General features: G+C 53.1%; 1 protein-coding gene across 1 annotated transcript in view; it reads right to left on the bottom strand.

The window, feature by feature from the left end:
* Nucleotides 1–471: 471 nt before the first annotated feature.
* RAB22A (RAB22A, member RAS oncogene family) overlaps nt 472–21981 on the bottom strand; it is a 41575-nt gene continuing 20065 nt past the window's right edge. Inside the window, exons 3-7 of the mRNA XM_037059970.1 lie at nt 17075–17156; nt 8349–8420; nt 8155–8261; nt 7488–7597; nt 472–3213 (exon numbers count right to left, since the gene is read on the bottom strand). Of these exons, the coding sequence (XP_036915865.1) occupies nt 3116–3213; nt 7488–7597; nt 8155–8261; nt 8349–8420; nt 17075–17156 (469 nt within the window). The 3' untranslated portion in view covers nt 472–3115. The remainder of the gene's footprint in view (nt 3214–7487; nt 7598–8154; nt 8262–8348; nt 8421–17074; nt 17157–21981) is intronic.

Raw genomic sequence — 21981 nt, 5'->3', positions numbered from 1 at the left:
GCCTCTCAGACAAAAGGCTCGATCCTTTCAGAGGGGAGAAGGCAGGTGCCTCTAACAAAATCTTAAACAGGCAACAAAGAAGCGGGTCACTTTGCAGGGACACCATACCATCTTCCTGCTGCTGGGTGAAGACCACGGCCTGATGGTGGCGGAAAGGCAGGTGACAGGTTCTTTTGGAACCTGAAGGGCCTGCACACAGGTACTTCTCCCCAGTCACTTCTTCAAGGCGAGACTGCAGCTGAAGGCCACTGGACCCCACTCCTACTTAGTTATTCCAATCACTGAGTGGCAGGTTCCTTGGTTATCAGAGGATCGGAAGGACACCCGTGTGGACAGACACTGCTGGAGACTCGCGGTTCCCAGCATCAGAGGCCTGCCAAGAGCTTATTTCAGCGCCTCCGAGAGAAGTCAATACGCATTCACAGCTACCTAATTAATGCTGCTTCTCTTTTCAGTCCCTAATATTAAAAAAAAAAAGGCCCCGTGTTACATGGGAACCAAGAGATTTTTGTAGACGGGCTACACCTCGACTCCTTGAAAGCCTCTTCTCCTAACGAATGAAGGTCAAGAACACACGATATGCGTGTTAGAGTGTGGCTCAGTCAGGTTGAGACCCGAAGTGTGTTCGAAACAAAACACAGCTTCCAACTTTGCATCTTTGCACTTCATAAGCAAACAAAATGAAGGAAAACTTTTTTGCTCCGTTCCTCTGTGCAGGGACTACACGTCTGGGAAAGCGATCTGTTGTTAGGATTAAAAAGACATCACACAAGAGACGGTGTCACGTCACTTTCTGAGATGGACTGCCGGCGACGAGGGGAGGAGAGGCCCCAACAATGCCGAGAACAGCACACACACGGCATCCATGCTCCTAATAAACACGGGGCTACAGCCGGGGAGGATCTCTCTCCACGTGGAAGGTGTCTGAGAAATGCCAAGAAATCAGCTGCAGGCGACTGGGGCGGGTCTGTCTAGGCTCAGGACAGTCAACGCCACAGCAGGAGCAGAGGCACTGCGTGCCTCGATGGTGAGAGCAGGCGCCCAGACCTGGTGAAGTGTTGGGAAGGTCACAGATCCGCGTCATCTTTTGGTGAAACAGGAGAGAAAGGGCCACAGGTGCACTGCCTCTGCAGTAACGAGTCAAGCCACCTCTGTTTTTATTTTGTCGTTGTGGAGACAGAGGCTCAGAGTGGGAAGGCGAGGGACATACGGGGCAGCGGCCAGATGCCCAGATCCACCCGGATGTACAGGAAATACAGTTCAGACACATTCAGGTGCAAGGAGCCCAGTCCTTGGAATTACTTTTCTTCTCTTAAAGCTCACACTGAGAAGGAAGCAAGGTGCTACGGGGGTACGGCGTCCACATATATTTTAAACAAAACCATATTAGAATTTTCACTAACTACATCCCTTCCATCTGATTTCAATAAGAAAATAAACAATTTCAAATGCTTAAAACATTCACCAGAGTAAGGAGCTATTTTTTTTACTTTATCTGAGTTATAATTTTCCCATTAAAATCTATGCATATCAAGTGGGGTACACAAAGAAATAATGATTATTTTTAAAAGTTTCGACTGTTCAGTTTAAGGAGAGCTCTGAAAACACAATTTAGCTTGAAATTCAAGCTGTTTCATTTCCTATTTAATCTTGTGAATTTCCTTCCCTTACAATACTCAGGTTGGAAGGGTGCCAAATTAGACCAGGAACAAATTTTCACCAACTTCACTTCAGTGCTTTATTTTTAGATTATATTAAAAACCTCATTAGGCTCCCTGAGGGAAAAGAGTGTTAACCACTAACAGAGGCAGGGGGAAAAAAAGGAAATGGAAAGATAAGCTAAGTTGTTAACAAGGAAAGCTCTCTTCGAACAGTTGGTCTGAGGTCGCTGTAAAAGCAAAAAGAAACTTAATACCAAGACCAGGTAAATGACTTGAGCTCGGAGCTTCATTTTTTACCCCAAGGCTAAGAAGGGCTGGCCCGGCTTGTCGAAGCAGCATCTGTCTGCATCTCGCCCTCCAGGAGGGATGTGGAGGGCAGGCTGGGCGGAGGGGAGGCGGGGAAACCTCTGCAGACGGGAGATGGGGCTGCGCTCTCCGTCGGCAACGTGCCAGCGGAGCTTCCCATGACGGGCCAGGAAAGGGCTGGGCGTGTGCAAGGCGGGCAAGATTACATGGAATGAAACAGAATTTATTCACGTATTTACATAATTTATACTTTTTAAGCAATGGTCTCATAAATATAGGCTGTAACTTTACATAGGCTAAGCAACAGATAACTGTTTTCACCACCAGAGTATTTGGGTTAAATAAAAAATCAACAGCATTTACACCACTTTCTTTACTTTCTTTTTCCTCCTCTTTAAACCAGTTGGTCAGTTTAAACATATGCCATTCAGTCTATTCCAGGCAGCTTCTTCCCACCACCATCCTGGTCATGAGAGCTTGTGACAAAACACGCCAACAGTGAGTTTGGGGACACACACACAGGACAGGGTCAGAGCACACACTGAGAGGGAGCGCGGCTGCTGTCCCTGGTACCTCGCGTGTGCATCTGGGCTAACGTGTGCGATGGGACATGCTCTGGGGAGGGCAGATGTGGCCATTCCCACCCGTCCTGTAAACAGCCAACTCATCTTCAGGTAACAATCGCCACCTCCCCACTTAGCAGTACCCTGCCCCATTTTAAATGATAAATTTCCCCAAAGAGTGGTCACGGCAAACCAAGGAAATTACAGTCTCCACGAGGTCTTCTTTCCCTCGAGAACCACGAAAGTGCTCGTTTTCCCTTTACAAAATGTTACACATAAAATCTTGATTACAAAACTACTCAACAACTGGATCCTACCATCCATACAATTACATGTTCCTTTCTGCAAGGTCAAAGGCCAGTGATGGAGCCCCTGGAAGCAGAGCGCCTTCACGCAGCCTGTCCGCAGACCGGGGTGTCACTGTGGCAGCCTTCCCAGCGGGAAGGGCTGACCAACTTCCGCGCCTCTTCTTGCATGAAGGAGACCCCAGACCAGCTCGGCGAAGCCTGGTGGTGGGCCCCCAGCCCTCGTGTTAGCTTTCGGGACCACCTACTTCGTCGTCGAGTCTGAGAGGCGGAGGCTCGGTCAGCAGCAGCTTCGCTTCGGCTCTGAAGGCTGCCTTCGGAGTTTGAAGCCCTTCCCGCCGCATGGTGGGCTGGCGTCAGTGGATGGAATTCTCCGACCTGCAACGGAGAGGAGAGGAGGGTGGGGAATGAGCTTTAACTTTCCAAATCTGCTCACTCTCAGGCACAGCAATTTTGTAGGTGCAATTTGACGTGTTTCATTAAAATAAAGTTTAATAAACTTTTACTTTGGGGATGCTTTTTGGTTTCCAGGAAAGCTGCGAAGACACCCTAGAGAGCTGCTGTGCACCCCACCCCGCTCCCCTCGCGTCAGTGCCCCGAGCTGCCGGGGGGGCCCCTCATCTAGAGCAGAGTTGACACTGGCGCACTGCCGTTAACTGAGCTCAACTCCTTTCGGAGGTCATCAGTTCTTCCCTCAGTGTTGTGTCTGTGACAGGGACCACGTGAGGGCGTCACACGGCATTTAGTAACATTTTCTTTAAACAAATTACCTGTTAAAAAGCATCTTGTTCTGAGCAGGCACCACTCGCACACAGTAGAAGAATGAAGGACAACAGGCCCGCCCACTGCCCAGGGACAGGGCGCAGGCAAAGGCAGTGCACACGCCTCCACCTGCCCCTTCCTAAGCCCCGAGAGGAGCAAGCAGCGTGTATGGCTGTCTCTCCCCCACCCCCATGTCTTCACCATGTGCCCTGGGGCTGTCCCAGCCCAGGGCCTGGAGAGCTGCCACCTTCTGTTCAATAGCTCTGTGACGCTGCAGGGCACAGATGGACGGTAACTTAAGTGTTCCCTTGTTGATGGATGTTTGGTTTGCTTACGATGTGCTTACACCACCAACAATGATGCAGAAACCCCTCTGTGAACCTGGTGGATGTGCTGGGTAGATTAACGGAGTGGAAGAGCCAGGCCACACTATTCCACTCCTGGGCACTGACCCCACACATCCCCTGTGGCCCAGTGTACGCCCAGCACAGTGGCAGGAAGGACGTGCAATTTGAATTTTGACAGATGCTGCCGAACTGCTGTCTGAAGAGGCCGTGCCATGCCATTCTGCCACCGACGACGTATGCGAACAAACAGGCTTCGCTTTAGTGCTTCATGAAGTGTAATGTTAGTTGGGAGGGAAACCCAATCGCCTACCTGCCCACCTCGCCGACACGTCCTGAGCTGCTGCTGCACGAGGCTTTCCTGACCCCGCCCCTCCCACCCCTGCACATCTCAGCACGAAAAGGCCCCAGGGGCGGGGGGCACAGTGTCCCGTGCCTGTTTACACAGCCATCTCCCTCACATCGGCTGGACCCTCAGCGCTTCGAAGGAAGAGGTCCTGTCCTTCCACCTTTGTCTCCAGGGCCGTTTAGCATGGCGGCTGGCACAGAGGTATCTCACAGTGTGAACTGGCACGTGCATTTGGGTGTGAATAGGGTGTGATCTCTTGGGTCCTTGGTCACCAAGCCTGGAGCCTCCAGCCTGCAAATCTGGGTGGGTGGTACCCAGCTCGGCGTCTATGCAACTAGAAAGGGTCCCCCAATGTGTCCTACCACTATTTTTCAAATGCCTGCACACGCTGTTGTGAATGAACTGCAAATTAATTTAAAAGCTCTACTGAAGCTTCTTGTCATTACATATTTCTCAATAAACAGATAATGGAAATACAGCTGGGACCACAAAGTCATCTCTGAAACATTTTTAAAGACTTTATTTTTAGAGAGAGGGGAAGGGAGGAAGAAAGAAAGAGAAAGAAATATCGCTCAGCTGCCTCTCATACGCATGTGTGCCCCAAGCAGGGACCGAACCTACAACCCAACCCACGCATGTGCCCTGACTGGTAACTGAACTGGTGACCTTCCGCTTTGTGAGGCAACGCCCAACCACCCGAGGCACACTGTGAGGGCTGTCTCTGAAACATTTTTAGCAGAACGCAGAGGAGAACACCTTCCTGACCTGGGAATAGGCACCGACTTCCCAAACTGGAGCCACAAAGTGCCAACCCTAAAAGAGAACTGGGATCAGTGGGACCCCACTAAGATGAAGGACTCCAGCGCATCACCGGAGCCGATTCAGAAATGGCCACGGAGGAGAGATCTGCCCAGTGCACAGGACCAACAGTGAGCCCTACCCGAAGTGGACCACCACCACCAGGAGAAGGCAGGGAGCGGAACAGGAAAGCAGGCCACGCCTCCAAGAGAGGGCGTCCTGAGAGTGCGCTAGTGCGAGCAAGCGTCTGGGAGGCGCTCAACTTCATCGCTGTCACGGAGATGCAGACCGCGCGCCTGCTGGAGGAGAAGCGGGCGTTCAGAGAGGCGCGGTCGGTAACAGCTCAGACCTGGACACAGCCGTCCTGATGCCTATCACAGGACGGACAGCCACGCTGGACAGCCACGCCACGGACAGGTCCCCACTCCCCACACTGTGGCTGACAGGCACACCGCAGTGACGGGAAGGGATTGTGAGTGATAGGGATGAACCCAGAAGTGTGTGTAGAGATAAGGAAGCCAGACACGAGTAAACCCAGTGTGTTTTAGACACTGTGAAGTATGAAAACAGGCACAACGAGCCAGAAGTCAGGATAGTGATTCCCTTGGGGGCGGAAAGGGGCTCCTGGGGCAGCTCGGGCCAAGCTCGGTGCAGATCCCAGGCGCGCCCTCTGCCGGCGAACGTGCCTTGAGTGTCTTTGGACAGGAGCACTGACACTGTTACACTTCGGATGTGAGTGCTGACACTCACGCTTCAGACCTGAGCACGGACAGTCACTCACACTCACTCTGGACGCGAGCACTCACACTCACTCCCACTCGAGCACTGACAGTCGACAGCGAGTGGGCCGGCGCTGTGCCAACGCAGCTCTGCGGTACCCGGGACACAAGCGCCTCGCTCTACACCTCTCTACAGGCTTTGCACCTTTGTGAGCACGTGTGGTTTTTATTCTTCAGTTCAAACGAGGATGTACATGCCATTTTCTACCTAAGGATTTTCTTTGTTGGTACAGTTCACTACCGTCCCGTTAGTGCTGCCAGAGGACAGACCATGTAAAAGGCATGGCTTCAGTGCGCACCTGATATTTTGACTTCAACCGTGAAAAATTTCTCACTGGCCTCAAGGTGCCTTTCAAAAATGCATCTGGATAACCACCATTTACAACTTAGGAAGATGATAAATACCCTGACTTTTCAACCCTGAAACAAAGCGGCCGGACAGGAGGCCGCAAAGCAGCAGCCCGCGGGCCCTGTGCGCTGGCAGATGGGCGTGGTGGGAGGCACGGTGCTCGGAAAATGGCTGAGTTAGTGGCCAAATCTAAACAATAGATGTCACGTAAAATTCAGATCTCTGGTGCTCTGAACAAACTGAAAACTAAAAACACCAACAAAAACAACCCCAGCAACTGGCACCCAGAGGCTCCCACTCCAGTGTGGCCCCACTGCCGACAGGAGCCCTAGGCCCCAGGACTGCCCGACGGGTGGGCTGCCCCTGGTAGGTCCTGCTGGGTCTTGGCAGGGAGGGACTGGAGCTCACCGCCCCGCCCTTACAGGGCGGCTTGGATTTCACCCAGAGGACTGTGAAGAGAAAGCTCATAGTGCCCGGGCGGCTGTCTCCCATCCTGTATCTGAAGCCTGGCACATTCCAGTGACGTGAACTCAGGTTTGGGCATGGCCTGCTCTGTCACCTCTCATGCCAGTGCCACCTGCTCAGGAGCAGCCTTAACCCGACCCCCTGCAGACGCTCTTTTGCTGTGTCCCGTGTTCTTCTCCCGCCACTGCCGCCATCCCCTGCAAGGGTCTCACTTGTTTTCTGTGCTCACTGCCTGTCTCCCACAGGGTGGTCAGCGCTCCGGGCCAGCAGAGGCCATGCCGCACCAGCCTGCTCTGTCCACCGCTGTCTCCCCTGGGCCTGGGGTGGTTCTCGATAAATACTGTGATGAATTTGAACGAAATGAATAAACAGACAGAATCTGTAGAGGGGCCAACAGGTACGCAGCAGCCTCTCTCCCATCTAGTGTCATCATGTTAACACTCCCGGGAGATGGAGGAGAAGGGGACGGGGGGAACAGGGCTTACCCATGACTCGCCTAGTATTAATTTCGGAGGATTTTCTTACAGTGGAATCCCACATGCGTTTCCCGCCCCCAACTTATTTTGTTGATTGTCAGTGACTTTGGACGACTAACTGAAACACACCAAGAGAAAAGGGGGAGCGGCGACACTGTCCAGGCCCTGTGCGTCGTCTGCTCAGCACCAACGGCCTGGACGGAAGCGGGGGGGGGGGGGGGGGGGGGGGGNGGGGGGGGGGGGGGGGGGGGGGGGGGGAGCTCCGCCCAGCAAGGTAATGCTGTAAGTCGCCCCGCAGAGGGGAACACCACATAGCAGGGAGATACTCACTAATTTCTATGAAGAGCTCGTTGATGTTTATCGCATTTTTGGCGCTGGTCTCTACAAAAATTGCGTGGATGGAGTCAGCGTAGTCTTTAGCATCCCTCTCCATGACCTCTCTGGAAGGCAATGAATGCAAGTCAGAAATGTAATCCATCAAGAGCTGCACGTTACCCCACCTACCGAAACTCAACAGACTCATGACGACAAGGACGCCACGAAGGGCCTGCGCCTGCACTGGAACAGAGCAAACCATGCTGCCCGCAGTGCGCACAGGGGGCAACCAGAGAATGACAGGCAGGGGCTTCTTCCCCTGGACTGGTAACGCCCCGCCGTGGGGATCACGGCAGTGGCCCCAGGGACTTCGAATGCCTGTGCTTCCCTGAAATCCGGGATCCTGTCACGGGAGCCAGGGGCCACCCTGAGCTCAGGTTCTGTCAAGCCCGAGGCAACCAACACTGGATGCGTTACGGACCTGCCTGTATCCATAACCTAATTAGCTCCAGATGCCTGAACTCTTGGTTTTACTTTGAAACTCCAAGACTCCAACCGAACAACAGAAACATATCTTTCAATGTCAGAGATAAAAATAAAAGCAAGATTCTTATGCTGGATACTGCTCAGCGAGGGAAGGAACACGCAATCGGCACTGCGATCTCCCATTCTAATAACTTACCTGACGTCGATAAGATCACACTTATTTCCTGCAATGGCAACCACAATATTAGGCGGGCCGTGCTGGCGAAGCTCTTTTACCCAATTCTTTAGTGTGGAAAATGTCTCCTGGAACATAAAAGAGGAAAGCAACTAGAGATTTAAGCAGCCAAGAGAGTTTTCAAAATAGTGTGAGGAACACAATATACGTCTTACTTCTTTTGTGATATCGTAAACAATTATAGCTGCAGCCGACCCCCGGTAGTACATGGGTGCTAAGGCACGGAACTGCAGAGAAAGAAACAACAAAATTGGGAAAACTGGTTAATACGTTTTCTATAGACTCTTAAGCCCATTATCCCTGCACAAAAGGTGATCTTTCTCTTAGCCCAAGAAGATGACATGATGCTTTAAAGCAAATGAAACAGTGATTACCAAAGGCAACAAGTCTTAAGGTAACACTGAAATGTCTCTCAGAAGATAGTTTAGAATACAGTTTTATAGGAATTAAATATGGTAGTATAAACAATTGTTTCTGCTAAAAAGGTTTTTTAAATTGACCTCAGTGTTATAATTCCCAAATTCATTTGTTCAATAGTCCTTTAAACTTGGGCTTCCCAAATGATCAAGGAGACAAAAACCACTCGGTAAACAGTTCTCCAGAGAAGTGCCTACATGGGGGCTGGGGGGGAGGGGCGGTGGTCATAAAGACCACCCTGCCACCTGAGTGGTGATGGTGTCACAGAAACGAGTACACGCTAACACTAGACACTCGGATGAGTCTGGAACTCCACTTTTGGCTAATTCCACACAGGGAGCAATTCCCCAAAGCAGGGAGCTATCTGATTTCATTTACATGAATTTAACTCTGTATGCACAGCCTCCTTCCACCCACCAAACCCTCCCGGCGCCACACACAACGGGGAGGAAAGGAAAGGAAGGAAGGGAGAGGGGTAACAACCTCAAGGGCAAGGCCGACTCAGCTGGCCATTTCTCTCCATGGGTGTGAGACGTTGAGCTGAAGCTCTGTACCCATGAGCCCTGGCTCTTGGGGCACGTGAATATGCTGGTTTGGGCATCTCACTCAGTGACTGTGATGCCAACATTTAAAGACAAAAACTTCCCCTGTACCTGATCTTCATCTTTCCCTTCGACTCTGAACCCTGACCCCACGTAGAATGGGGCGCTATTGTACTCAGGCCTGCTCTCTGCTCTGGGGGCCAGCCCCTCGGCACCGGCAGGGGCTGACCCCAGGGGGCTGGCATCTGGTGCTCTGCACGACTCACATACAGAATGGAGGCCTGCAATTCCTCGCCCAGTGAGCTTAACCTCTGGCTTTTAGACTTGCATGCTGAGCTTTACAAAAGAAGGTGAAACCGCACGAGGGAAGACAGCCTGTCTGTTCACACTGTGTTCTCTGCGGGGCCCAGCGTGGACACTGCAGGAAAGCCAGACGTGGCGGAAAAGCGAGGAAGCACTGCTGAGCACGGGACGGTGGCAAACCAGAGCCAGACCCCGATGTGCAGACACAGGAGTTCCGCTCATCTCCAGGAGAAAGACCCGCCTCCAGGTGCAAGCCTGATGACTCCCAATCAAATACCGTGGTGTACAGAGAAAGATCCCGAAAATACAGGTTGTGAGCGAGGAGGTGCTGCCCGGAGGGAAAGACCGGCTGACCCCCGAGGGGCGCGCACCCGAGGGACAGAGTCAGCAGCAGCTTTCCTCCCCGTGGCGCTGCACCACCACCATCCTTTACAAGTTCTGGGGGCGTTTTTTGCCTTCCAATTTGGGAGGTAAATTCACATAGAGAAGCGCAGAAATCTTAAGTTTGACCAGAGGCCTTGGGTTTTGCCCTGGCCGGGCGCTGCCCCAGTGGGTCAAGCTGTGAGCCCACCCTGGGCAGGGCACAGGCAGGAACCCACCAAGGGATGCGGCGGTAAGTGGGACAACAAATTGGCGTCTCTCTCTCTCAAATCTCTCAACTACAAAAAGACCTTAGTTTTGATAAGATGACAAACTTGGACATATGCGCCCACATGAAAAGCAGCCCACACAGAAAATGTCTCTACCGAGACAGCAAGTTCCCCCGACACCCCCATACTCAGGCCCCTTCTTCACCCGATACCATCTCTGACACTAATCGTGATGCAGCCACCATGGTTGTTTGCTTGTGACTAGCATCGAATATCCCTTTCCTTCCTTTTTTCTTCAAGCCATCTGTTTTAAGGCAGCCCTCCTCCCCCCCAGCACGGCGCTGACCCTGCGTGCCCACCTCCTCGGACGACCGCGGCCTTCTGAGTGGGTGTGCGGTTTCCGTACAGGTTGGACTCATGTCATATCACCTTTTTGCTATTTGCTTTACATTTGTTCCATTAAAAAAAATCTTGTTCTTCCTTTATTTCCCTCTTTTGCATTAACTGAATATTTTTTAGTATTTAAGTATTTTAATCTGCCCACTGGCTTTCTGGCTATACCTTCCTTCCTGCGTTCCTTTTTCTGCAACACAGTGCCCCCACCCACGCCGGCTCAGTTTAGAGCGGGCCGCCCCGTGTAAAGGACCAGAGCCTTGCAAAAATCTCTTTACCCCACTGTCTCGTGTGCTACTTCTGCCAAATCCCTTAAATCTACGTGCACTACAAACTGTACAACCCAATGTCGTTACTGTTGCATTCAACAGCCAGTGTGCCCTGGCTGGTGTGGCTCAGTTGGTTGGAGCGTTGTCCAGTAACTGAAGGGCTGTGGGTCCGATTCCTGGTCAGGGCATATGTCTGCGTTGCGGGTTTGAATCCTTTTCTGCAAGTGCACAATTGCTAGTCCAGGCACATATGGGAGGCAACCAACTGATGCTTCTCTTTCACTGATGTCTCCCCACCTCCCCCCTCTCTAAGAGCAATGAAAAGCTGTTCTGGGGTAAGGAATAAAAGCAAATAAATAAACGGCCAGCAGTATTCTGAAGAAGTTACAGGACCAAAGAGACTGTACATCTACCACAGCCATTGTTGCTGCTTCTTCCCTTGGGCCCGAGTTGCCACCTGGCGCCTCCCGCTTCGGCCCGAAACACCTGGGATTGCTGCAGCCTCTTGGCATTTATTTACTCTGATTCCACATTTGAAAGGTAATTTTGGCAGGTTGACTTTCCATTTTATTTTATTGCTTCCAACATTTCAAAGACACTGTTCCTCAGTCCTCTGGCCTGTGTCTGTGGGACGGTAGCCATCACTCAGGTCGTTCCTCCGTATGTAACGTGTCTATCACCTCCAGCCACTTCCGAGACTTTCCCTTTGGCTCTGGTTTTCAGCAGTTTGACTGTGACGCACCCAGACGTGGGTCTCTTTGTGTTCCTGGGTGTGCTGAACTCCTTCAATTTGTATGCTGCTATTTCACCAGTTCTGGACATTTTCAGCCATTATTTCTTAAAATACCCCTTTTCTCTGTCCCCCACCCCCAGCTCCTTCAGGGTGTCAGCCACACAAACGTCCAACTGGGTGACTTTGTCCCCGAGGTGTGGCAACTACATTCATTGCTTCCCCACTTGCTCTGCCCCTCTGACTGGTCGGCTCCTGCCTCCCACCCAGTGGGTTTTCACTCCCGACGCCCCAGGGCTCAGGGTCGGCATTTCCACCTGATTACTAGTGTCCATTCTGCGCAGGCTTCACACCTGCATGAAGCAGATAAAGCTACTTCTCCTTTAACCTCGGGACCCTCTTGACCTCCTCGGAGGAACAGGCGATGGCTGACTGCGCACCGTGAGACTGGCTCTGCCTGTGGTCAGGGCAGGTCTGCCTGGGACTTGAGTCCTTGGACGCAGTGGGGCTGGTCCTTCTACAGCTTGGATGAAGCCCAGGGTCTTGACCAATCCCCCTGACACGGCAGGACTGGACTCTACCCCCGAGCCACCCTTTCCCGGCGAGGAGCAGCAGCCCACTCCCTGCTCGGCCTCGTCGCCCCTCCAGCGGTTGCCTTCTGCGGGGCGCCCCAGCGTCTCCCCTGTGTGTCCACAGTCCGGGGTCAGGCAAAGACGTAAAGGGAACGTATACTCAGGCTCTAGGGCTGCCCTCCTTGGTGCATCCACCTCTCCTGCACTTTGACTCCTTTGTTGGTTGTGTTGTAGCCTTGAACTCTGTCTCAAAATGCCGCAAGCTAAGAAGGCAGGCTTTCTGCCTGAGTGCTCGCTGCCCTGTGCTGTGTGGACAGGGGTGTCCTCTGGGGAGACTACACGCCTGTGGGTCTGAGCCAGCGGAGTTCTCTTTGAGTCCCTGACTGCATCTAGCTGCTTGGAGCAGGGCCGTCGCAGCTGCGCCGTGGTGCTGCGCACACTCTCAGCACCACTGCTGTCTGGGGGAGTATGGCTAGATCAGGGGTCAACAAGCTTTCTGGAAAAGGCCAGAGATTCCATGTTTCAGGCTTTGTGGGTCTTTGTACTACTGAGAAGTGAACGTAGCCAGAGACACCACGCAAACAAGGGTGTGGCTGCGCCTTAAAGTCTCCTTTACAGAAACAGGAGCTGGAGGGAGCCCACAGGCCGTGGCGCAGACCTCCACTCTCGCCAACACCCAGCCACGGCTCTTGCTCCGGACCTGAAACTCAGGAGTGAGCCCTCGAGTGACTATGGGACCACGGCCAGCTGTGCCAGGGCTCAGGGGCCCGAGTCTCGGCGGATGAGAGCAGCCCCATGGGGCTACACTGAAGCAGCCGCCGTCTGCTGCTCGGACACAGGCCGCAGGTACCCGAGGTGCTGCTCCGACCGCAGGAACCTGCGGCATGAGTCTGTGGCGCGCACGCGTGCCCGACCCCCACCACGGCACGAGCCCTCCCTGGGGAAGGGTGATGGATGAAGAAGTGCCGAGGAGAACGAGTCCGTTTCCAGGGGAGACAGCGGGGATAAAAAGGTCTGACAGGCTCCGTCCTGAGAAAATACATTTTAAATTATGGAAACAAGTTTCATGTTATCTGATATTTGAAAAAAACTTAGGTCTATTATTGCAGCCAGGAGCTGGTTTCCTGAGTGAGCGCTGACACCAGGGTGATTGATGCTCTGCCTGTGATTCTCCTGATAAAGCTACGTGCTAGCAGAAGGTGATATCCTTCCTCTCATCTTGCCTCTCCTGGCCCTACTTAAAGAAGGTGACTTTCATAAAAACATTTGAGGATTCCATTAGTTCTCCTTAGGCCTCCTGGTCCTTAGAAACACGAATCATTACCTTCAGAAGCACTGCATCACTGCCCTGATGTTTTCTCCCCATTTAACAAGACCCCTAACACCAACGACATTGGCCACGTTGGCCATCAGTCATGCCGGCACGACACCTGTGGAGTCCTCCCGAAGCAGGTCCCTGCCTCAGTGAGGTCTCAGTGAGGTCCCTCTGCGGCCACTGCAGCTCAGCCGGACCATCGCAAGTCCGCACAGCAGCGGCTGCAGGGTCCAAGTGGGAGGGTGTTTGAGTGCTCAATTCATCCAAAACGGTTTTCATTTCGTGCTGCAAAGAATCTTGTTACTAAAGAGAACAGAATAACACACATGCAAGTATCAGGAACTTATACTTTGAGGCACGGGGCAAAACCAGACTCTGTCCCTCTCTGCGCCAGGGTAGGGCCGACAGCCAGAGGACACCGTCCACTGGCCCCTGCACTGGGTGCCGGGGTGCAGAGTACGGACTCGAGGGCAGCCCCCGCCCTGGCTGGCAGGCTCCGCAGACTGAGTGCCTGCCTGCGAACTGAAGTCACTGGCAAGTGCCCGGGTTGCAGGCCAGGTCCCCAGATGGGACGTGCACAAGCCAATTACTGTTTCTCTCCCTCTTCTCTAAAAAAAAAGAAAAAAGAAAAAAAAGAGAAGAGGACAGTCCCTACCCCCAAAGGAGCTCACAATCTGACAGAAGGTAACAAGGAAGGAAACAGGTGACAATCCCATGGTTTAGGGCAATCAATGAGTCCTCAGGATACAGAGAAATAGGCTAGAGAGCCGCCTGCCAACTGGTCCCACTGACCTCCACACGTCGGCTCCATGTCAGGCACCGTGCGAGGCAGTGGGGACATAGCAGCGCTCAAACGAGACATGGCAGTCCCAGCCCTGCAAGTTCACTGTCCCCGGGGAGACAGCCAACTACAACCTCTGACAAGGGTCCTGAGGAAAACACGTAGGGGCACTGGAGGAGAGGGAGCTGGGTGCTCTCGGGTGTGGGCCAGGGGCCACGGAGGCCATGCTGGCCAGCCTCAGACCACCCCATGGGGCAGAGCAGGCCACACGGCCTGGCGGGCCAAGTCTGGTTACCGGAGCGGAGCCATGGGAAGGTCCTAAGGGTGTTAAGCAGGAAGATGGTAGGTCTGATTCATGGTTTCAAAAAGCTCCTCTGGGTCCTATGAGGAGACCTGACACAGGGTGGCAGGGCTGAGAAGAGGGACAGCAGGGACACCTGGGTGGAAAGCTACAGATGGCTGAGAGCAGAGCGTTGGCAATGGAGGTGGGGTGCAGTGAAAGAGCTGAGATGTNAGGCCACACGGCCTGGCGGGCCAAGTCTGGTTACCGGAGCGGAGCCATGGGAAGGTCCTAAGGGTGTTAAGCAGGAAGATGGTAGGTCTGATTCATGGTTTCAAAAAGCTCCTCTGGGTCCTATGAGGAGACCTGACACAGGGTGGCAGGGCTGAGAAGAGGGACAGCAGGGACACCTGGGTGGAAAGCTACAGATGGCTGAGAGCAGAGCGTTGGCAATGGAGGTGGGGTGCAGTGAACGAGCTGAGATGTGTGCGGAGGGCGTGCTGATAGGGCAGAGGTGAGGGCCGGGGGCGGGGGAAGAATCAAAGACCACCGCTGATTTGGGTCTGGGCAATGTGGGCGTGAGGCACTGTGGGTCCTCATCTGAGAATAGCAGGGACAGGTAGGAAAGCCCACCTTGAGGTGACATCAGAGGTGAGTTCTCTGGACTACAAGTGGGAGCAGTACTCTGACAGAGAGAACCACGGTGCATGGGTGGGCAGGTGTGAAACTGTAGGGCATCAGGGTTTGGGCCCAGAGGACAAACGGTTGGAGGAGGTGCAGATGGGGACTCTAGCTGAGGCTGGCCTGGTCAGGGCCTTGGAGGCTGTGCCAAGGACAGACTGGTAGTCAGAGTAGGCTCACAAGTGTATCTTGGACAATGCTCACAGCCCTTCACACAATCTGTGACTGGCTATTAGATGCTTAGCTTATCTTCAACGTGGTGGCCTGGCATTCTGGGTGGGCAGCAATTGGCTGGAGCACATGCTGACCAGCTGGTGCTCCTCTCTGGTCTCCTGGCGAGGTTCTGCGGCCAGTTCTCTCGACCCTTACCTGCCTTCCTCGTTTGTACCCCCCTGGGCAAGCCCCTGGCTATGAGATGGCCCTTCAGGCAGGGGTGAGGCCTCTTCACATCTCAGAGCACCTATTCCTAATGCAGAATCACGGAAGTGGGGGAAGAAGAGGCAGGTGAGCCAGCTAATTATAAAACCTAACAAAACCCTGCTATTATGGTAGCAGTAAGGGAGAGGTAGGAAATCCTGTTACTCGTTTTTAGGGTCTAGAAAAGAGAGACATTGTATATCCCTGTGTGAACTGACCCGTAGCAGCACGAACTCTGCATCACAGTGTGAGTCTTTATGACAAGGGCGTTGCTGTGTTATCAGACGTGTGGGAAGGGTGACAGGAACCTGGGACTGGGTGGGAGGGTGTGTGTATTACAGCAGTGTGAAGAGCCACACCAGTTCTTGGCCAACACGACAATGGAGCTGTGCCTACAATGGACCTGTGTCTACGACCAGGAAAACTGTGGGAAGCAACACCCCTGGAGGAGGGAAGGGTGACGGCAAACAAAGGCCCGCCTGTCCTAAATGCCCCATTCAGATGCACAAACCACGCAGGAGTGGAGGCGGGAGTCAAAGCAGATGGATGTCAGGTGAGTAACTGAACAGAGGGTATGAGGCCCAGCATTAGAACAAACAGAAGAAACCAGACAGAACAAGCTTGGGATATTACACCCGTACAAATGCGTGGTGTCTACGTCCAGGACAATGGTCCGGGCTTGTTTGTGTCCCCCCATGTGTCTGGGATGGTCCTGCCGGGCTTTTTGCCACACACGGTATCCCCGCCGTCTCGGATAACACTGTGAGGACAGACTCTCTCTCCCGGTCACTTCTATACGTTTAAGAGTCTGAGAGCGCACCGTGCATCCATCCAATGTTGTTTTGATAGTACTGTTGGAAAAAAAATTAATCAGAGTAACGGGGTGGATGCTAGACGCATCAGGACAGGGACATTAGACTGAGGGCCCAGAGGGGAAACGAGACGGGGCAGCAGACAGGCGTCAGTCCCCCACCCTGCCCCCACACTGCTGTGTAACTAGACTGGGCTTCACCTATGCCTACTCTGCGCCACGATGCCTCTGCCCGGCTCCCATTTTCAGCTCCGGCTGCTCCTTAAGCAGAGAGCCGTCTCCGACAATTTCTTCGTCAGTTTATTAAGTGCCTATTGCAAGGCGTTGTGTTAGCGCATCCACTTCACTTAGAGCTTAGACTTCTTTGCTGTGAGGTTCCGTCTGCAGCTTTTAAAAGGTGGCCCTAAACAAGACGTGTCTAACTCTCCCCTCTGCCACTACTTCCGCCCTATCTGCGCTAGAGGACACCCCTGTCACACAAAACACCTGAGCAGGGCCTGCACGGGCCGTGAGGCAGCTTTCACTTTAAGACACTATGCAGAAAGGAAATGCCCGCAGTGCCCACCACTGCTTGCTCCGTCCTGGATGTGGTGGCTCTCACTGCAAAGGAGCAGGCCAGCCTCTGCAAATGGGAACGGATGCATCTCCAACGGACGCATCTCTGGCACGCAGGAGAAAAGGGAGTTTGAGTTAACGAGACTCGACAGGGACAGTGACGGTTCAGTAGGAGCCTTGATTTGGGCCTTGGAAAAACACGTAGGAAATTAAAGAGTGACTTACTCGTTCTTGTCCAGCTGTATCCCAGATTAGGAATTTATGTAGCTCATTTTGGTACTGGACAGTCTTGGTCATAAAAGATGCCCTACAAAGAGAGACCTAAATGATCAGAACACAAGTATTTAAAGCATGCTGCCAGCCCCAGTCGGAGACATCACTCGGCCTCAACACACCGACTCCCGCTCCTGCCGTCCGCACCACGGCCCTCTCTGGAGTGCTCCTGAGATGTGCGGGCACTGGCCGCACTGCCTGTGTCACGGCAAGGCCTGAGGTACGTCTGCCTGGCACAGGGCAGCAGGAGTTCTCTGACCTGGGGTTGCCTACGCTCCGTATCAGAAGAATCAAGAGATATACTTTGATAATCCAGACATTACTCTCCCTTGTAAAATAAAGAAGTTATTTTAAAATATGGTATCAAGGAAAAACTTTCTAGAACAGGAAATGAGTACTCCAGTAAAAAATACTAGGCCATTTGGATTTGTACTCCCCATTCCCACAGCACACGGCCACATGAACCACCGGGGAAAGGCCAGTGTGACACTGCTCCACCCAAGGAGCAGGAAGGTGGCCAGAGACGCAACACCCTGGCGATCACCTCCAACTCGGCGACAACGCCCTTCAGCTGACCCGATGGGCCACATCAGGGCCTGACTCAACCCTCCATGGGAAACAGATGATGATGTGCGTTCGTACCACTCCCTCTGAGGGACCACTCTGCCCAGGGGCCTTTGAAGTAGGGGTTCCTGTTATTTGGGGGATCTCATACTTTTTGGAGAATCTCTGAGGAGCCACAGCGGTCCAGAGCACGTACCGTGAAGCTCCTGGACGCAGGTTCAGTCAGTCCTGCGTGGGCCTGGCTCCTACGCTTCTTTCTACCCCTCACTACACCCAGAGCTCCCGCCTGGGAGTCCTTCAGCTCCCAGGCTCCCCAACACACCGATGGCCCAGAGATGGTTACGCCCTATTTTCTACTGGACAGTAAGCCTGTGGGACCAAGGGCCCTGCTGCCTCTTGGAACCACACTCTGAGCAGCGGACTCAAGAAAATGGGCTCACGGGCTGGGCACTTTCAATGTGCTGGATGTGTGGGATGCTTCTGAGACTCATTTAACAGCGCTATCAACTTCAAGACAGCGCGAGTCGAAATAGATGGAATGACTCTCTACAGGATCACTGAGCTCAGCTAAGTATCAGAATCCTTGGTTTTAAAACCTAAATTCTGCTACAATTGAATTCCTGGCAATATTTTATAAATTTATGGTTTAACAAGCAGCCTCTGAAACAGTGATAGTGATGAGGAAGGAAAGGTGAGTCAGGAAGCAAGACCACATCTTGGGTTGGTACTGTTCACTGGATACTCACTTATTGGAAATTTAGTGCTTTATGCACAGAAGGTGCTCAATCAATGGCTGCTGTTTTGAGAACCTCTGGCAACCCACCATGACTAAGTCAGGACGTGCAGAACGGTTTCTCACTCAGGAGAGACCTAGGCATCCCAACAGCCTCGGTTTATTGCGCAGACTCAATGGCACGGTGGACATGAAAGCGCTCTGTACCTTGTGAGCTACGTTGTGACGTCCTACGCCTACACAAGGGGTTGCTGTTACTATTATTAAAGGCAGTTCCCGGAAACGCTTCAGTTTACACTTTACCATTAGTCCTAAAAGCTTGCAACCCCACTTTCCATCAATTATGGCTGCCGCGTTCCATTTAGAGTGACAACAGGCGCCCCACAGAGGCCTCTTAGCAGGGCCCGGGCGTTGGACACATCCATTACAGCGGCTCACAGGATGGGAGAAGAAATGCACTTGGCGTAAACTAAAAGCTGAGAAAGGTATATGTAACAATTAAACGGAAATGTTTCATTATAGGATCGGAATTCACTGAGGTCCCACCTACCTGCCAACCACTTCCCCTTCCACAAGAGCACAGATTCACTGCCCGAGGGAGAGGCAGAGGGGGGCTGTCACATAACGGAAGTAGATCAAAGGATGAAACCCAACTTCCTGTCTCTGACCCTGGGCCATCCTTCCAGCTCGCCCCCAGGGTCACCCCAACACACCCTTCCTCTCTACACCAAGGTCATCTTGTCCAGAGTTCTGCACCTGCGTCTTCTTGGGTCTACATCTGTTGGCTTCTCGTCCTGGGAAGAACTGCCCACACTGCCAGTTCTTCAGGAGTCTCATCTGTCCTTTTGACTCAACCACCCAGAGGAGCCCCAGGCAGCCTCTCCATGGGGTCCTTCCACCTGGGGGTGGGCGGGGCCAGCCGCCTTGCTGGAGAGAAGCCAGACAACTGTTGCAGGCCAGCGTGAGGACCGTCCTGTTTCGGCTGTTTCGGCCCCCTCTTGGGCTTCCCACCCCTCACAGCATCACTCCACATTCTTCCACCTGCTTGCGGCTCCCTCCCACTCCCTACTACACTCCTGGGCAGCAGCTCACTCTGGCCTTTGTGGAAGAAACAGAGGTTAGGAACCCTAAGTCCTCCAACTTGGTCCTCGTTCAACACCCCACCCCCACCCCTGACTTGAGAGGAAGCAGATTTCTCTTCACACTCACTGTGATTTCCACTCTCCTGCCTTTGGCTGAGTCAGGCACGCCCTGTCTTTAACTCGCCGCCCATCACCTCTGCCCTGGGCCAGATGCCAGCATATCTTTCCCAAGCCACTGAAGTCATAAATTAGCTGCCTCCTCTCAAGTGTCAAATCCTTCCAACAGCCTGTTGCTGCCTTCATTCCACCTGTCCCTGTTCCTGAATGCTTTTCACTGGCTCTCCTGTGGCACGATGCTCCTCATTCTTTAGGCTTTAGGTCACCAGCCCAAGGTCACAGGAAGCTGGGAGACCCCGCCACCTTCACTCTGCAGCACACACACCGCCCTGTCTTGTCTTCAGAGCACCCACCACAAGGTCTGCAATGTCTGATCAGCTTAGTTGTGTTGTTTTTTTTAATTTACTTGTTCAAGGTCTCCCTTACCTAGAACACATGTAAGCCCCAGGAGAGCAGGGACCCTGCTGTCCCTCTCCTTCTCTACCTCCTCCACGCTGTCCCCAAAGTTCTGACGGAATGCTGGCTGTGCTGCTGTCTCCAATCCCTGCTCCAGGGGGTGCTGGCAGCACCCCTCACAGAGCACGGAGGAGTGACAGGGGCCACGAAGTGCCCTGGAGCTGAGATCACGGCGCCAGCTCTGACTGGCCGGGTGGCCTCTGGCCCCAGGCTGGCTATGCCTAGGAAAGTCCTTCCTGTCAGCCAAGCCACCAGCTATAACCAGTATTGTAGGCAACAGGCAGAACCTGGGAGGCGTAGGGGAGACTCACCAGTCTCTCCCTCCCTCCGACTCTGGGATCCTGCTACAGAAGAAGTCATACCACTTGCCGTGTTCTCCCCGCTGGTGCTCCCTGTGTGCAATCAGACCCTGCCTCCGGGTCCTGGCTCAGGTGGTTTTGGTGAGGCGGCCATGCCCCACTCCACTCCCTTCTCCTCCCTGAGCCCCATCGATGCCTCCTTACAGCAACAGGTATCTCTGTTGGTTGATTTTTGAAAGAGTCTGCAGTCTTGGAAAGAACCATCTCAATCCGCTCAGCATCTGGACTCAGCCGGCCTATAGAGTGACAACTACTAGATGCGGGGTCATGTCCATCCGAGACGCAGTGTGGCCTGCTGTCTCTTGCTTCTGGTCCCCCGGGGGCTCTGGGGCAGAATGACCTGAGTGAATGAATGTCTTCCCATAGCGTCGCATTTTATCTGCTGAGGACAACATTACTCTAAGTCGGATGGACTTCAGCTTAACTGCACGATCTAAACCTTCAACATCAGCTCGCACTACTGGGGGAAAGAAGGGCTCACTCAGCGCCACCCCAGCACCGACAGCCCCAGGTTGCACACCCCTCAGAACACGAGGGCTGTCCGAGGAGCGGGGCTGGGTCCGCAGCAGTCCCCATCCTTTGCTGTCGCATTCAATTCTGTACAATTGTCTCGTTCTTCATTTCATGTCTGATCTACACTGGAACCTCAAGCCCTGATGGCGGTCCATAAATCAGGCCCCCATCTTTGAACGGCCCAGGCCAGTCCTCCCTCCCACCGTCACCTGAGCCCTGGGACCACCCCTCCACCATTCACGCGGAATGACGTGGAGGGTGTGATAACTTCAGTATCTGGCTTTTTGAAAAACTGCAGTGGCTCTGTGCCATCCAAGTGACACATTATTTCCCAGCCTGCCATTTACTTGTCTGATAACCTTATTTTTCACCACTAAACCATCTCTCTTCACTCTGCCTAGGCAGATCTTATTACCTCTTTAATCTAAAATCCCTACTAGCATCATTTCCTACAGCCAGAATGCCTTTCACAGACTTCTCCATTTCTCACAACACCCTAACACACGACTTTCACGCACACCAAGCAGTCACTGGGAGACGACTGCGTGTCCCAGTGAAAGCATGGGCCCCATGGGGTTAGCAGTGCCTGTCCTGCAGCTGCCCTGTCCCCCATCCCAGTGCCCCTATGACTTAGAGCCCTTTTCTTGGAGTGGCACGTGGGATGCTAGCTGTCATGCCCATGATGACGTATGGTGCCTTTTAAGGATGAACAACTTGGCACACTTAAAAACTAACAAAGCACCGAACTTCTCAATGACTCTTGATCTCACGCAGACAGTGTGTGGACCTCCAGGACGTACACAGAAAACACCACTGTACACACCAACCCAGGGACGTTGAAAAGGTCACATGGAAGCTCGTGGTTTCTCTAGTGACACACCAAAGGCCCTCAGGAGAGGTCCAGATCGTGCAAGGAGTCTTCCAGGGGCTCCATGAGCATGAGCCGACCTCGAGGGCGCATTGTCTTCAGGAAGCCAGGGCCTCAGGAATACCCGTAAGTTCCGTCACTCGAGTGGGTTCCACAGTCACGCACAG

This window comes from Sturnira hondurensis, unplaced genomic scaffold (genome assembly GCF_014824575.4).
Source record: "Sturnira hondurensis isolate 20B ecotype Veracruz unplaced genomic scaffold, ASM1482457v3 Scaffold0011378, whole genome shotgun sequence".
Lineage (NCBI taxonomy): Eukaryota > Metazoa > Chordata > Mammalia > Chiroptera > Phyllostomidae > Sturnira > Sturnira hondurensis.
Note: the sequence above shows the minus strand (reverse complement) of the source record. Positions and strands in the feature narration are given on the sequence as shown.